The 18572-nt window shown below is 41.3% G+C and overlaps 1 protein-coding gene across 2 annotated transcripts in view; it reads left to right on the forward strand.

Annotated features, from left to right (window-relative positions):
• The window catches only part of braf (B-Raf proto-oncogene, serine/threonine kinase), a 74244-nt gene that overhangs the window by 10841 nt on the left and 44831 nt on the right, over positions 1-18572 (forward strand). For both annotated transcript variants that reach the window (XM_033037757.1, XM_033037758.1), the window contains exon 2: positions 4206-4307. In XM_033037757.1, the coding sequence (XP_032893648.1) occupies positions 4206-4307 (102 nt within the window). The remainder of the gene's footprint in view (positions 1-4205; positions 4308-18572) is intronic.

Here is an 18572-nt window from a genome sequence, read left to right on the forward strand (position 1 = left end):
TTATGTTAAAATGTGTTTTGTGTCTTCCGTTGTTTTTAATTTGTATGACTGACTTGGCAAATGAAATTCCTTGTATGTTGCAAAGCATACTTGGCTAATAAAGTATTATTGTGATTGTGATTGTGATTTGCACCTTGCTTCCTTATTCTTCAGAACCTCAATTTTACTGACCAGAGCCCCAGTTTCACTTATGCAGCTTGCATCTTCCACGTGCCTACTTTTAATGTTAATTCCATCTTAATGTGATCTTCATATTGAAATTGTTGTCGCTTTATGATATAACTAACAGAGGAAACAGCATAATGCAAGAATTTCATTGTCCTATCTGGGACACATGACAATAAACTCTCTTGACTTGACTATTTTAGCCTGCATTGATCTCAGCATGCAACACAGTCCACTGACCTTGATCAATATTATGATCTGTGTGATCTACAACTCCAAGTGAAATAATGTGACATGCAGTGTAGTTCTATTTGCAATGATATACCACCAATCATATTTTCTCAATGTTTTGAATTATTTTGCTTCTGAGGCTTGGTTACTCTGGGTTTTTGATTTAGATGTTGTAGTAAATCTGTAAATTATGCTCAGCGTGAATCTTGCTTTTGTATTAAACTGTTGATGGTGTTTGGATATTAACAGAATCAAAGATATGGGCTTGATGCAGGAAAGCCGCACTGAAGTAAAAGATATGTTATGATATTGAATGGTACATGAGGGACTGAATGGCCTATTCCTGCTTCTATTTCTTAAGTTACTCCTTACAATTTGCTTTCACATCGTTCTCTGTGTTGCTAGCAAATTTGACCACAATACACTCAGTGATGAATATAGATTGTATATAGTTGACTCTCCAGCAATTGTCCCTATGGCAGCCACTAAATTATTGCTCAGTTACCTAAATAAGGTGTCTTTTTTAAAGAACTGATCAAGAAGGGATGTAAAATGAAACCTTAGAATCTGGAAAGGAAAATAAATGGAAGAGTTGAATGGAATTAATAAATTATTTATCTTCCCATCGTGTTTTCCTAAGCAATGATTTGTCTACAGCTGGCAATGCAAGAGATATGTTGTGTCACTGTACTCTCAACCGAAGGGCCTGTTTCCATGCTGTGTCTCTGAAGTCTCAATGACCAAAATTGAATTGATTTTGATCCTGATATTCAGGTAACATTGGGATTGGAGGTTGCTAACAGAGTAATAATTAACATGTTATTCACAGAATATAACAGAAGCAGATAAATTAACATGAATAAATTCTTAATTCCCGTGTGCTATCTGGTTTCTTTAGAATCCCTATAGATGGATGATTTTTTGCACACTTCCCTCAGTTGCCTCTGCATTAATATGAAGTTGATAATAATAATAATAACAATAATAATAATACATTTTATTTGTGGGCGCCTTTCAAAAGTCTCAAGGACACCGTACAGAATTTAACAAGAGTAAAAAACATATAATCGGAGTAAAATAAATAATAAAGACATCACCAATACACAAATTAAAGACAGAATTCGATCCAAAGACAAAAAAAATCAAAAACACAATATAAAGAGAGAGCAGCGGCAGCTAAAGCGCGCCAGCGTACACTCTCCCTTCCGACAGCCATCTTGGACACAAACTAAAATAATCACTTACACACAAAAATCATCCCCCCACAATGGTGGGTCGACGGGGCAGCCCGGAAAAAAAGCTACCTCACCGAACAGGTAGGAACCTAGAAATATAGTTACCCCCTTCCCCCCACATTAAAAAGTCTATTTCTCCCACAAACAAAACACAGGACTCACTAGAACTACAAAAAAAAAGTGAATTAAACGGACGGCTGCTGGTTAACAGCCGTTCCCCAAGATGGCTCCTCCTACAAGGATGACCTTCTCCATGACCTGTTTTGCTTCCTTTGGATCCAGCCACTGCCCAGTCCATCACAGATACTGACCTTACCACCACCAGCAATGCGGACAAAATTACCACAGCGCATTTGAAATTCCCTGGGAAGTCCCTCTGAAAATGTGATGACTAGGCCAGATGAGGCAGCCAATCTGGACCTCATTAGGACTTTGACTCCTATGACAAGCGCTCTGGAACTATGGTCCTGCCACAGCAGGCGGATCCGTTCCCATAGCCGACTTCTGTTGCCGTATCTCGGCTTCCTAGGTGGACCATTCTTGTACCGTTAGATTCCTTTCGGAAGGTCGCATTGGATGGCAGGGACAGTGGGTGAGCTCGTCCTACTGCAGATTTGGCCTCCTTTACATTGGCCAGTTCAAGTCTAGTCTGTTTCACGGACCACGTGTTCTGTCTGCAACAGCCATATTACACATTTTGTATGTCATTTCACTGCCCTTTATTCACTATTCTTATCCACATATCACCAACCAGTCTCTGTCTGTACCGTTTACCTCCCCTCCCCGACTTGTCTCCACCTGCCATTTTTTAGCGCTTTCTTATGTTTCCACCTAACGCACACCAGCCTCCTATACTAATCGTCTCCCCTAATCTTGGTCTCGATGCAGAGGGTTAATGTTAAACATTGACCATCCCTCTGCCTAACCTGCTGAGTTCTTAAACTAGTTTATTTATTGCTCTAGATTCTGGCATCTGCAGTCTCTCGTGTCTCTATCAATATTCAGGTGAGATACTGAAGTTCTAGATAGGCTCTCTGACATGTGTAAATCCTGGTAGATACAGTACGTTCACTGTAGATAACTGATGCATTGGACTGCATGACATGGAAACATTGTATTACTGTGTGATACTGGGCTTTCCTACTCTGTCACATAGGTACAGAGCTTCCACTATATACATGGGTACGGTACTTATGTGTGCAGGTATATCATACTGGATTCATGGAGCAGGTGGGTTACTGTAATTCTTGCCATATGACACTGGTATAAACCTGTTTGACTCTACAATATCGGTCCTGTAATGGATACTGTTCTATCCCTGACACAGAGGGTTGACATTTTCACCATATTACAGGACTTCATACTGGTGTATGCAGGTCCAATTTTACGTATAAGTATTACAGTACTGTTGATGTACAACACCAGGCTACAGTGTGGTTAGTTGAGATCTTCCCATCAAAGCTTATCAGGGCTGGTCCTGCAGAAAGATATGTTTTAATTTGCAATCAAATACATTCTTATGTGCATAATCAGTTACTTTTGGTAAATCTATACTTGGAATGAGAAGTCATCAATATTATCATAGCTTGCATCAAGACTGTATGTCCATTTTCAGTAAATATGTGATGGACAAGATCAATTGTCCATTTAGCCCCTCGGATACGCTTCACTGTTGAGCTAGATCCAGCCTAATATATAAATCAACCATTTACCCACCTAAGATTTGTTTGGGCAGTGTTGGCCTCCTGACAGAGCTGCTGGCGAGTTTCCAAAATACTTCAAAGTCGAGTCTAGTCTGATGTGTAAAGTCTTCTCTGTGGTCTGTTGGCAGAACGCCCTCAGGCATTCCGCAGGGAGACATTCTGAGCCTTTGTTTGAAGTCTAGCTGTTGAGATTGCTTGGATTCCATGGTATGTTTCGCATTGCGGTTTTAATGGCAGAAGGCCAGCTTGCTGTCCCTTTGCAGTCATGGGTAAGTGGGCACAACAATTGAGGTGAAAAATCAAATCTTTGAACTCTTTACCATAACATAACGACGGCACAATAAAATAAAGAGGGTGCGATAAAACACAGACAATGGTGGATACGACACAGATACTGGTGATCTATTTTTGTACTGTCTCGAGGAGCTTCAAAGAGGTGTTTGTATACAAAATGACATTGAGCCAACACTTGATCAAAAGGGTGGGCTTATAGAGCCATAATAGTGTGGGGGGGAAAGATGGAGCGGTTAGGCTGGATATTCCTGAGTGCCTTTAGCAGCTGAGGGCGCTGTAGACAGTGGTGACTATTAGAAATATGGGATATACAAGAATATTGAGAGGGGCACCGTGATAATGTTGTGTTTGCAAGAGATTGGGGTGTCTAAAGTATGGACTTTGCATTCTGAATGATGCGTTGAACATTAATATGAAGTTCCTGCAGCTGAAGGAAGATTGCTGGCATCTGCTAATGATGGGACAAGACAAACAAATCTGCTCCCATTGTGGATGTGCTTTCCTTCACTTCTCACTTGCTTCTCTTGAGCATTTATCTGACTTTGAATTAACTTATTTTGCATTTTCTCTTTCACAGGTCTGGAATATCAAGCAGATGATCAAATTAACTCAGGAGCACATTGAAGCCTTGTTGGACAAGTTTGGGGGAGATCATAACCCACCTTCTATCTATTTGGAGGTGAGAGCAGATAATTACTTAATTTAACTAATATAATTTTCTTTCGGACATTGTCTGCAATTGAATGCTGACTGGATTTTTACTCTGTGTGCAATAAAATGACCAAATATTGGGAGAAGTAGGTCAGAAATTCACCTCACGTTGCCACCTAGTGGTCAGAACCTGCAACTACAAACTTCGTCAGAAATTGAACTAAATTAGTGTCGATCATGACCTTTTGGTGCCCCAAGGCACTTTATGGTCAGTGACATATTTGAATGTAGAAAACTCTATTGATTGTTGTCTGAGGTTAGAATATTGGGGGAAAAACCCAATATTTTGCGGTGTGCAAAAGTGGATACCAAGAATCTGAAATAAAAAAGAAAATATTGAAAGTACTCGGCAAGTCAGTTAATCCATGGAGGGAGAATTGCTTTAGAACCACATAAAACGCAAATTGAAAATGGAAAATGATTTGAATAATTAGTATGGAGGAAGTGTTAGTGGCAGAAACAATTATTATCTGAAAGGGGAAATGCTAGCGGTGCTAGCAATTGGCAAAGAGAAATGTTGCAAATACTCATTTGAAATGGTAAGTTGTCAGATGCCAATTCCGAAGATAAGGTGTTGTTCCCCAAGCTTATGCCAAGCTACACAAGTACAGTAAATGGTTAAAGTGAGTGTGGAATGCTGAATCTGACACTTGACTGGAAACTTGGTCTGCGGAGTGAACAAACCAATTGTTTCCTCACAAAGGAACAATATTAAGATCAGCTAACATGATATATTAAATTGACAGAATTACAAATAAATTGTTTTATTTCATCCTGAAAGTGTGTTGCATATTCTTGATGATGGAAAGGGAAAAGACAGACATGCAATTCTCCAAGAAAGTAACATGGGCAGGGTAATGAGTATTGGTTGTGTATAGTTCTACCTTTTGTGTTTGGCTTGATTGTATTCATGTATAGTATTATCTGATGTGATTGCATAGCACACATACAAAAGCTTTTCACTGTACATCGATCCACATGACATTAATAAACCTAAATCAGTGAATTAACCCGTATCTGAGAAGGAACTGGTCCTTTGGACAATGGACACAAAAAGCTGGAGTAACTCAGCGGGACAGGCAGCATCTCTGGAGAGAAGGAATGGCTGACGTTTTGGGTTGAGACCCTTCTTCAGACAAGGTCCTTTGGAGTTGTGTTCTTCTGAATGGAATTCAATTGGAAGGAGAAGAACAATTAGCAAAATTGTGGAAAATAAAATGGATGTACTTGTGATAGACTATCAGCAAGGGTGGCGAGGAACCCTTGGTAGAAGAAAAAAAGAGATTGGATCGGTAATGAAGCGTTATTGAACTTGCCTCTAAGGCAGTTGTCCAGATTTTAGATACATTAGTTTTAATTCCAATGCAGTAACTATTGAAATATTAAATTTAGGAAATTTAACTCTTAAATAAAGAGCCAGTGTCTGTAGAGAATGTTGTAAAAACCCATTTTGTTCTTGGATGTCCATCAGGGAGTAAACGTGCCACATTTTCCTATCTTTCCCACTAGTCTGGTCACTTTAGAGCCAGTAATTTGTCATCTCTCAACTGTCAACAGATATGGCTTTGGAAGCAATCACAAATATGCAATGAATAAATGTTAGAATTAGTCTTGTAGACTACAGCATCATAAGAACATGTGATAGAGACAAAGGTACGAATGTTGGATGGAATGGTGACAAATTGGGGAGAGAGGAATGTTGTTAAGGTAGCTGTGTGGGTCAGCGTGTTTGTTGACGGCCCATTTCCCGAAATGTAGGTAGAATAGTAAAGAGAACAATTCAAAATGGACCATGTGATGGTGAGTACATTGACAGCAATGTTGGAGATGTTCATAGTTTAGTTGTATGCTTTTTGCGACTAAACTATTTTTATCCTATACTTTATCTCACACTGACACAAGCCTGCCAATACTGTGATATTAAAAATATTTCCCAACTACCACATTCTTTGAAGAAGCTCCAATGTTGTTTGTTTATTCTTTCTAATCTGTCCCTGCGCATCTTCAATACCCAAAACTTTCATTTCCTATTCTGGATGTCCTAATTCTTGCTAGGCACTGTACAAGGCAGTTCCTTGGTAATTGGGTGATAAGCCCTTCAATTCCTGGCAAGATTTTATCAGTGCAAGACTTTCTGCTTCCAAATGTACCCACTGTCAATGCCCCAAGTTTTCTATTTGCTAATGCTTCTCTTCCTTTTCCTTTTCAAGAACACATCTAACTTGTATCCGATGGATTGGGTCCTTCAGCCAGTCTTGAATTTGCTTTATCCAGATAGGCATTAGACAATAGGTGCAAAAGTAGGCCATTCGGCCCTTCGAGCCAGCACCACCCTTCAATGTGATCATGGCTGATCATACGAGGCAGAGATAACACGAGGCAGTCGGAATTGATTCTCCAGCTAACTCAGCAACGTTGGGTTTGTAGAAATAAGGAATTGCAGATGCAGGTTTACAAAAAAAGACACAAAGTGCTGGGGTAACTCGTCAGACTAGGCAGCATCACTGGAGAACACATTTAGATGATGTTTTGTGTCGGTCTCTTCATAAAGGGGGGAGGGAGGGGGGGAGAGAAAGCTGAAAGAGTCGAGGGACAGGACAAAGCCTGGCAGGTAATGGGTCGATACAGGTGAGGTTGGGTTTGTGTTTGCAGTTTATCAGGGATTCTAGGACTCTGCTTTTGGAAATTTGACACTGTAGCTGATATTGGTGTATAGGATTTGACTTCTTCAACTCATGGCAGCATGGAGGTGTAGAAGTTAGTGCTGCTGCTTCACAGGTTCAGAGGGCCTGTCTTTAATTCTGACCTTGCTACTGCTAATTTGGAGTTTGCATAGTTCCCCTGCATGCATTCATCCCCCTCTAAGTGCTCTAGTTTCCTCCAGCAATCCAAAAACCTGCCGTAAATTAACCCTAGTATGAATGCAGCAGAAGAATGAAAGAGTTGTTGGGTATATGTAGGGTATACGCTGATAGGGAGACTGGGACTGATAGGACTGTTCTGTTGGGCGCTAATGTGGACAATAGGTCAAATTCATGTTTTATAAATAAGTTAGCCCATGAGTTTAATTCTCCAACTAACCTGAGATGGTGGGATTAGGATTCTCCAGGATGAGATGGTGCCATTGCTTTTGGGTATGCCATGTTGTTCTGGGCCACAGTATCGAGTTTTAAGTTTGTTTCACTTCCTTGCCGTTCTGAAAGCTTGTTAGAAGTGTGTGTATCTTTGTCTTCTGATTTTCACCAAGGACGTGGTGATTTGAGTGACCTAAATCTTGTTTGACATATAGAACCACTGTGACATAGGTATTCATGTGGCCAGAGAAAATGTTTTAATACTGTATGTCACCTTGAGAATAGCAGAACATTATTTATCTAATGACTTTTATGCTGTCAGAGACCAGGTTATATCAAAAGAGTTATTTTTGATGGTTACATTTTATAGATAACATCTATAATAGTGGTGTACAATATATCTGATGGGAGTTACGGATTTCACTGAAAGCCTGTTGTGTCAAATGTATTTTGATTTTACTGTAGATGACCAGATAATTTGTTTTAGTTACGTGTATAAAGGCACTAGTGCACAATGATGCAGATCAAAAACAAGCTAACCCTTCTTCAAAGTTTTTAAGTTTGAAGAAGAGTTCCGACCCGAAACATCATCTATTTATTTCTCCAGAGATGCTGCCTCCTTAGTTACTCCAGCATTTTGTGTCTATATTTGGTATTAACCAGCATCTGCTGTTCCTTCCTACTAAAACAAGCTAACAATGGTTTCCTTTTTTTTTTCAAATGTGGAGAATTATGTATTTTTATATCTTTAATTACAATTTTAAAATAAATTATGTTGCCGTTTTTATCAGCTGTGGAGAGTCGTTCAGTCTGGGGTATTTGTCTAGCCAGTATTTAAAACAAATATTGCTGTGCAGATTAAATTGATTTTTAAGTGTTGAAACAGTTCAGACTTGCACTTTTGCAGGATTAAGGTAACATGCTGCAGTGTTACTGGAGATAATTTTGAGAAGCTTTATTTTTAGGTGATATGTGTATCATTGTTTCATGATTGTCACCTGGTGATTCTATGATGCCAATTTGAGTTGTTGAGACTGGAAAAAAAAGCATGCCCACAAATGCCCACATACCACCACAAAGACAAGCAAATATCTTTCCTCTCCTGTCATAGTTTCAGAAAGTTTTCCATATCAAGCACTCTGCTGTCAAGACACAACTGCTTTTGGATGAGCTCCAATGGTCTTTGGCTCTGAGCAGAATGTTGGAATCCTACCACTCATGTAGTTCCTATCCTTCACCAGTATTCCAAGCTGAACACAATCTTGGCATCTTGTTCAACTCTGAACCAAGCTTATACCTCACCAGAAAGGGAGAAGGAATGGGCCTTTGACCCTTAAGACTGTGTCACCCTTTACTTTAAGTTCATATATACCGTAACTTCATTTATCTGCTTTGCTTCAACCAACCTTTGCCAAGTAAAAGCACTGCTCTACCTCAGCCTGTCTGTTAAAGCCCTCTTTTGGTTGCTGTCCCATTCACACTTGCCCATTTTAATGTATATGCAAATGTATCACTCTCATACCCTTATGTCTGTGGAAACTACCCTTCATGTCCAGGAAGCATCCAGTGTTGAGTGGTACACCACAGGGCACAGTACTTGGCCCACACATATTTTTGCTTTACATAACTGACATCCATGAAAAAGTCGCAAGTACGACCAGACTTTTCGCTGATGATTGTTTGCTGTACCGTCCAATTAAGTCAGCTGATGATGAAGATGCTCTCAAAAGGATCTCGATACTATGGTTGAGTGGTCACAACAATGGGGCATGCAGTTCAACCCTTCCAAATGTGAAACTATGCGTGTCACCAGAAAAAGGAATCCAGGCGAAACGTCTTACAATATACTTGGTACCACCCTTGAAGAATCCAAACCAACCAAGTATCTTGGCATCAAATTGCAGAATGATCTGCGTTGGAATGGTCAGACTTATCATGCAACGGTGAAAGCAACAGGTGTCCTAAACTTTCTGAGGCGCAACTTTCATAATTGTTCAACTTCTGTCAAGGAGAAGCTATACTTCACCCTTGTTAGACCTCAGTTGGACTACGCAGTTGCAGCATGGGACCATACACAAATAAAAACATTTCTTCCATCGAACGTGTCCAAAGACAGGCAGCTCAATTTGTTACTAACACCTATGTGTGAGAGAGAGAAGCGAGTGTCACCAAACTTCTGAATTCTCTGGGGTGGAACCCTCTCCAAGACAGACGTGAAGCTCACCGTTTGACCTGTTTTTACACAATGTTAAATGGTCAGGTCGACATAGACTACAAGACCTACACCAAACCCAAACCAATTAGGAGCAGACGAGGGCATTCGATCCAATTTGTGATCCCAGCTACAAAGACAGATGTATACAGCAATTCGTTCTTCCCCCGCACAATTAAAGCATGGAATAATCTCCACCCAACTATAGTTACCCAACCAGATGCAACTAAATTTAAAGTAGCTCTTTCTTCCCAATAACCCTTTCTGGCTTAAGCCCTCCCTTCACCACCTCCAGTTTAAATTCCATTTGGAATATTTTGGAGGACCAAGAAACCAAGAACCAAGAAGCAGCTTTGTAATGATAGAATATATTATTCCAGTTCATTATTGGTGTTTCATTGTCATTTCACCCTTTGGAACCTTTTAACATGAGAAACAAAGTCTAACATCCATGCCTATGGTGATAAAACAGTAGGATGTATTTAGGATTATTTAAACTGCCATGACACCTGACACAGGATTTTATTTTGCATCTGGGTGCAAGCCAACATAAACCAATAAAGGCTTTTCATGTGAACGTCCAGGAAATTGATGAAGCAAAACATGAAGTTGTAAGGTTCAGTTTTTGCCGCCGACATTGATGACACATGAATGTGTCGCCAGGTCCACTACTAACCATATCATCAAATACGCGGATGACACAACAGTAGTGGGCCTCATCCGCAACAACGACGACCAGGCATACAGAGAGGAGGTGGAGCAGCTGGTGCAGCAGGAACAACCTTCTCCTAAATGTGGACAAAGCCAAGGAGATTGTCGTCGACTTCAGAAAGAAAAATCAGCCCAGTCACACTCCGCTGTGCATCAACAACTTAGCAGTGGAGCAGGTGAAAAGCATCAAGTTCCTGGGAGTGCATATAACGGATACCTTAACTTGGACTACAAACATCACATCTCTGGTAAAACGGGCACAGCAGCGTTTGTACTTCCTCCGCAGGATGAGAAGATCACACCTCCACCCTCCCATCCTCACCACATTCTACAGAAGCACCATTGAATCAGTCATGACCAGCTGCATCTCTATGTGGTGCGGCGGCTGTACAGCTGCGGACTGGAAGTGCCTTCAGAGAGTGGTGAGGACAGCGGAAAAAATCATTGGGACTTCTCTTCCTTCCATCATGGACATTGGTTACAAACGCTGTCTGACAAGAGCTAAGGGCATTACCAGAGCCCCCACACACCCACAATATGGACTGTTTACACTGCTGAACTCTGGGAGGAGGTACCGCAGCATGAAGAACGGGACAACCAGGTTCTGCAACAGCTTCATCCCCCAGGCCATAAGACTATTGAACTCACAATCAAACCGAGGCTAGAACTTTCTTATACATTGCCACTTTTAAAAACTTTCCTACATATCTATTTTACAGAACTATGCACATGAAGCACTTTTTATGGACACACTAAGTAGGTATGTTGCAAAGCCTACCTGAAGCGTCTTTGAAAATCTGCCGCTGCGGGTGTGTGCGATTTTGGCGCCGTTTAGAGGGGGGCGGGTTTAAAACGCGATTTTCTCTAGGCTGTTCAAAACGAAGATGTTCAGCCTAGTTAATTATTAACGAAAAATCGCTGGAAGACCCCGTCGCAAAAGCTATTATTAGTTTTAATGGCCTCGTAAAATAGTTATAGTAGTTTAAAAATCAATCTCTAAACCCGCGACCGCCAGCAACCGCAGGGTCTCATAAAGCAAACCACAGAAGGTAAGTTGTATATTTTTACATTAAAAAGGGCTTCTAAAGATCCCTTTATACAAAGTTTAATATTGCGAGTAGCTAATTTTGGCCCCATTATATCCCGCAGTATTTTTCTGGGCATTTGAGGGCACAAATCTACCGCAATGTGAACGTTCTAAACCAGCGCGTTCACAGGATCCCACTAGAAAGCTGATTTAAATGGGCATTTATTTACAGCAATTAAACACTAAATTCCTTCCATTTGGTCTATAAATTAATGTAAATGAGATTTAAAAATCATGTTTTATTGTGAATTATTTGTGAATATTATTTGGACATTTAGGCTATTTAAAAATGTTAATCATTTATTAAGAAATGGATAGATGTTTAGATCTAGTAATTGAAGTCTGAAATTAGCTACAATTAGGTAACTAACTAATTATATGCTTTAATTTCAGGTCATCCAAGTAAGATTATTTTATATTTGTTTCAGAATGCTTCAATCTATGATAACTGAAAATTTCATTCAGTTCTCTTAATTTTTAAGAAAGTTATGGGCTTTTGACTGTTCACGATCACAGCTTTTTTGTTATGTCCATAGAAAATCAATAGGGAACAAGATGCTCATTTCCCAGTATGAAAATGGCCATAACTTTTTAAATACTTGAGATATGAAAGTGAATTAGGTGTCAAATTAAACTTATTTTTATGCTTTATCTGATGGGATAAATTGCAGACTTGATTTTTAAAATCTCAAAATTTTGTAACATTGCTACACTAAGCACTTTTACTGATCGCTTGATATAAATGTTATATTCTGCTGCTACTTTGAAGAGTCAATGCAACGAAATGTCATTCAATGTGCACTGTGTCTATGTGTATACTTGAATGACAATTAAAGTTATATTATTATTATTATTATTATTATTATTATTATTTTATGTGCAGGGCTGGGAGAACCGATTCTCCCTAAATCGAGAGCAAACCGCAAATCATTGGATTCCATTGCACAGCAATAGGGCTGGCCAGTAGTGGAAGACGCCTCCTAGGATAATACAGCTAGCAATTCTGGCCCAATAACCTGAATTGCAAAGATAGACACAAATTGCTGGGGCAAGTCAGCGGGTCAGACAGCATCTCTGTAGAAAATGGATAAGTGATGTTTCAGGTCAGGACCATTCTTCAGATACGACCTGAAACTTCACCTATTAATTTTCTCCAGAGATGCTGCCCGACCCGCTGAGTTACTCCAGCATTTTGTGTCTATCTTTGATGTAAACCACCATCTGCAATTCCAACCGCGGGGCCTGTGGACTTTAACATTGTGAAGCCTGGGGTCTTTGGTAAGAAGAGGCGACTTGGGATCTCCATGCCGCGGAGAGTTTTGATCACCTCGACGGGGGTTTCAATTGTCAGCTGCGGGGGGGCTTTGATCGCCCCGGCTGCGGATGGTTTGACTGCCCCGAGAACATAGAAACATAGAAAATAGGTGTAGGAGTAGGCCTGCACCGCCATTCAATATGCTCATGGCTGATCATCCAACTCAGTATCCTGTACCTGCCTTCTCTCCATACCCCCTGATACCTTTAGCCACAAGGGCCACATCTAACTCCCTCTTAAATATAGCCAATGAACTAGCCTCAACTACCTTCTGTGGCAGAGAGTTCCAGAGACTCACCACTCTCTGTGTGAAAAATGTTTTTCTCATCTCTGTCCTAAAGGATTTCCCCTTTATCCTTAAACTGTGACCCCTTGTCCTGGACTTCCCCAACATTGGGAACAATCTTCCTGCCTCTAGCCTGTCCAACCCCCTAAGAATTTTGTAAGTTTCTATAAGATCCCCCCTCAATCTTCTAAATTCTAGCGAATACAAGCTGAGTCTATCCAGCCTTTCTTCATATGAAAGTCCTGACATCCCAGGAATCAGAAGAACAAAGAGGAAGAAGATTGAACTTTATTGCCTTCCATCACAGTGAGGAATGTGGAATCCACTGTGGTGCATGTTTATGTTAACTTTTATGTGGGTGTGTGTGTTGTTGCTTTTCGCTTAGATTGGCAACTCAAATTTCACCTTAATTGGTACACGTGACAATAAACTGACCTTGAAACCTTGAAATAAAGTTATGAAGACATCATAGCAATTCAAGCAAAAATCTAACTTGTTAGATTCAACACAAATGTAATTGTACTGCAAGATCTGAGAATTATGTAAGCCAATTAACAGTACATCTTTACATCCTGCTAGTTATTGTGAAATTTATTGCACAATTGCCCCAGCCATTGCAGCCTTAGTTAGCTCCAAATCTTTCTTTGCAACTAAGCCCTGTGCTTGTTTGACTGAGACCGACTGGTAGGTCCCATCTTTTCCTTGGAAGTCTGTGCTGTGCTGGCTGAGAAGGAGCTGTTTAAGTGGCAAAAATGTCAGGTATGCAGGTATGTTCACAAGTCTGCAGAGAAATATCAGTCAGGACTAAAATGAGAGGCAGTACACTGAACAACTTAAAGCTAGTATATGAAAATTGGAGGCATCCTGTTGACAGCCATCAGCCGCTCAGCCTGTTTCCCTCTCCTCATAAATTATTTAATTCCAATTAAAATGGGACAAAGTCACAGACTAGTCTATTGTTAAGACTGGAAGGCGTGCTGCTAAAATAGTTTTGTCTAAACTAAAGGCAACAATTTTCCCTTTATACCTCCAACGCACACTTTAATTATCTCGCCAAGACATTTTTGTAAAAGGTGTGTTACTAATGAGTCCATTTTAGCTGGAAGAGCTATTCACAAGGGAAAAGCACTGTCTTTCAATAAACTAAAAATGGATGGCTTCCCTCCCTTCGATCACTGCATTGATTTGAAATAAAGTAAGGGCTTCTGAGTCCATTTCCTTCTACCTTCCTGCAGCAAATTACACATGGACCGCAAAAAAATACGGTTGAATAATACAAGTGTTGCTGTATTTTCGAGCAGAAAGCAACAGCAGCAAAGTGAGAGCTTTGAAGAAAAAAACCAGCAAATGTTGACAAAACATACTGCATCATAAGCCTGCCAGTAGCACTGTATCCAGAAATAACTAAGTATTTTTCTTTGCTGCAGTAAGCATGCAAGCATGTGAACTAGGAGAAGTAGACCACTCAGCCCAACCCTTCTCCCCCAAGCCTGCACAATTATTCATTAAAATTGTGGCTAATTTGACTATTCTCAACTCCACCTTCCTCTAACCCTAGTAACTTATTACCTCCTTGCTTATCAAGCATCAATGTGCCTCTGACTCAAAAACATGCAACGGCTCTCTTTTCACAGCACTTTGAGGAAGAGAATTGGAAAGATAAACAACCTATTGAAAGATGAAATATTGCCTCATCTCTGCCTTACATTGTTGGCCCTTTATTTTTAGACAAATACCGCCTCCCCACTACATCTTTCTCAAGAGGAAACTTCTTCTCTACATCAACTCTATGCCTCTTCTTGATCTTGCATGTTTTGGTCTAGTCTCTTCAAGAAGACAGCCAATATCACCCCCCTGGCCACACTCTTACCTCACCCTACCATCGGGAAGAAAGTACAGGAGCCCGAGAACAGTTACCTCCAGGTTCAAGAATAGCTTTTTCCCATCAATCATGAGGTTTTTTGAACAACACTGCACAATTCTAATTACCAGTTACCAGTAACGCTCACTTGTGATGTGGCCCAGTACGGACTTGGCGCAGCTTGTCTGCAGACCAGTACCGATGGCGACTGCAAGCCTGTTTCTTATACCTCTCGCACACTAACTGACACTGAACAATGTTACGCCCAGATTGAAAAAGAATTGCTCGCTGTGGTTTTCACCTGCACAAAATTCAAGGACTTTAATTTTGGGAAGTCTGTGACTATGAAACAGACCACTAGCCGCTGGTCACCATCTTGAATAAACCCATGCACGCTGCTCCTGCTCGCCTGCAACGGATGATGATGCAGTTGCAGCGGTTTGATTTCAACATTGTCTATAAAAAAGGAATGGACATGCACATAGCTGACATGCTATCAAGGGTCCCACGCAAAACCAGCAAACAACAACTCTCTGAACAGGACCAGTTCTCAGTAATGAAGGTATCGTATGTTCCTACTGATTGCTTAAGCAGCCTGGCAGAGCACACGGCTGCTGACGAGACTTTACAATTGCTGTCCATAGTCATCCGGCATGGCTGGCCGGATAAACAACACAGCACCCAACCTCTCTGTTGCGGTGAAACGGGTCCTAGCTTTTACAACCTTGTTAGCCCGGAGACTGATCTTGCTTAACTGGAGGCTTACCTGTCCCCTGACACACACCCACTGGATTAAGGAGGTGCTTTACAATTTAAAGCTTGAAAACTTAGGTTCTCTCTCAAAGGCTCTACCAAGACATTCCTAGATACATGGAACCCCTTCTTGGAACTTGTTAACTCTCTCAACTTGTCCCCGGACTAGGAAGAGGACTGAGTGCTCTCCACCATAGTTCTGCTCTGCTGCAGCTGCTCTCCCCTTAACCCCCCCCCCCCCCCCCCACTTATTTATTTAATTACTTACTTATTTACTGTTATTAGTGACCCCTTTTAAAAAAAAAAAAATTAGTACTTTTTGTTTCGTTTATCTTACCATATTTGTGTGGATGTGTATGTATGTGAGTATTGTTTGTCCCCGTTTGGTTCCGACCTGATTCGGGTGGGTTGAAGGTGGGTAAGGGTAAGGGCTTTGAGGGTCGCTTACATACTGTTGCACAATTATGCCTTGACTGTCACTGTCTGTTATCATTGTATGTATGCAAATTGCTGTGAAATAAATATTTAAAAAAAAACAAAAAACAACACAGCACCCCGCTCGCATTCCGCCCATACTTCCTGGTTCGCGACGAACTGGTGTTACAGGACGGGATTATAGTCAAGAGCCACAAGGCAGTTTTCCCAGCTGTCCTCCGGGATAACTACTTCAATGCCGTCCACAGGGGATCACCCCGGCATGGAGGCAACCCTACAACGGGCGCTAAGCATGTTTTACTGGCCTGGTATGACCAAGTACATACGTGACAAAACTGAAGTCTGCGCGTCTGCAGAAGCCTGACGCCACATCAGCAGGCACAGCCCTTACTGCCGCACCCGCTTCCTCCTCTACCGTGGTCCACGTTAGGCACCGATATATTTGAATGGCATGGAAACACTATCTGGTTTTGTCGACTCTTGTTCGGGCTGGTTTGACATCAATCTACTCCAAACCATTACATCTGAAGCAGTTATCGAGAAGTTGCAGCGCCATTTCTCCGTTCACGGCTCCCCTGCACGTCTTCTGTCTGACAACAGCAGTCAGTTCACCAGCCAGCTTTTCAAAAACTTTGCAAAACGATGGGACTTTCGACATATTACCAGCAGCCCTGAGTTTCCGCAGTCCAACAGACTCGCTGAACGAGCCGTCCAAGGCGCAAAACAACTAATGGAGCGTTCATATCTTACAAAATCAGACGTCTCCTAGACCTGCTCAATTTAAGGAACATTGCAAGGGATACCATACAGGGTTCCCCAGCCCAGCGACTGATGTCTTGCCAAACCCATGCTCCCCTGTCTGTCCCATCAGCTTTTGCAGCCACAAGTTCGTTCTCCACCTGGCGGTCCAGCAACAACTACAATTCAAACGTGATACACAAATACGTTTTTTTGACAAATCCTGTGAACCACTTAAACCTCTCACCAGTGGACAGGTAGTTTGCCTCCAGACCGACAAGGGCTGTAGCCGTCTGGGTCACATCCACAGCCCTGCCGAAGAACCGCGCTCCTACCTGGTTGAAGCGGATGGAGTCATTTACAGACCCAACCGTCAACATCTTCCAGCGAAGGAACCGCATCCTGTGACTCCACATCCAGATGCATCGCGTTGTGTATATCCTCCCACTACCAGTCCTGCTGCTGCTCTATCCGAGACCTTTGCCCCGCGGCCTCCCTGCGGCATTCGGTACCTATCTCACCACCTCCCCTCCCCGGTAACTTCCTTTCCCCGGAAAGGAGGAGAAGCGGATTCGTACTGCACACGTGCCGGACGGGTTAGCAGGCCACCCATTAGATACGGTGATTTTGTCTAACTATCCAAACTTCCCCATATGCGTTATTAGCGTTCCAGTTCCTATATTGCTTAGCCACCATGTTCCCACGTATCTATGCTTTATTTTGTTGTTACAAGGAAAGATGTAGATTGGTTATTTCCTACAAACCAATTGTAGTGCTTGTTAGTAGTTGCTTCGCCTAATATGCGATTCATATTACCAAGAGTTTGCCTACGCCATTCAGTATGAGCAGCTGCTAGGAACTGTAATGTCCTGCAGACCGATGCTGTAAGTGGACTTTAATAAACAAGTGTTGTATCTTGATGTGTGTTTGACTCGACTCATTACAGTTACCTAGTATCACAGATAATTTATTGTATTATTGATATTGTCCATATATTGTTTTGTTTAAAGTGCCTGTAAAGCTGCATGAAGTAAAAAAATAATTGTTCCATTTTTAGTGCATATTGAGAATTAAACACTTGATTCTTGATTTTCTCTTCCAATCTCCAAAGGCCACAAGCCTAGGTAAACCAACCTTTCGTAACACAACCTGCTTCCAACGCATTAAAATGCTTTCTTGACTAAGTCCAAGACTGCACATGGTATTCCAGAGGTAGTCTCATCAATGCTCTATATATAACAAAGGCACTACCTCCCTATATTTATCCCCCAGCAATAAATAATATCAGTTGGGCCTATCTAATTAGATGCTGAACCATGCCCAGTCCCACTGTATTTCAGAGTTCAAATCTTTTGCCATCTAGATAATATTTTCTTTTTTCCTGCCAAAGTGGACAATTTCACATTTTCTAACAATATTCTCATACAACAGTAAAGCACAGGATCAATCCCTTCGGCCAGTCTGTGTGTCAAACATGATACCTATTAAACTCGTCTTTTCTGCCATAATCTTCTATTCCCTACATATTCAAGTGTCTTTCTAAAAGCTGCTTAAACATGTTTATTATATTGGCTTCCACCGTTTGCCATACTACATTTGCCAGATCTTTACATTCACTTAATCCTTTGGAGCTGCCTTAATTCCTTACGGATATTGTGCACATGAGGTCAAAGTTGACAACAAGGCTTGATGCAGCTTAAAAAAAATAATAACAGACCTTATCTGGGGGTAATCTGTGAAGGGCGTAAAATCCTGTGGGGG

This window comes from Amblyraja radiata, chromosome 19 (genome assembly GCF_010909765.2).
Source record: "Amblyraja radiata isolate CabotCenter1 chromosome 19, sAmbRad1.1.pri, whole genome shotgun sequence".
Lineage (NCBI taxonomy): Eukaryota > Metazoa > Chordata > Chondrichthyes > Rajiformes > Rajidae > Amblyraja > Amblyraja radiata.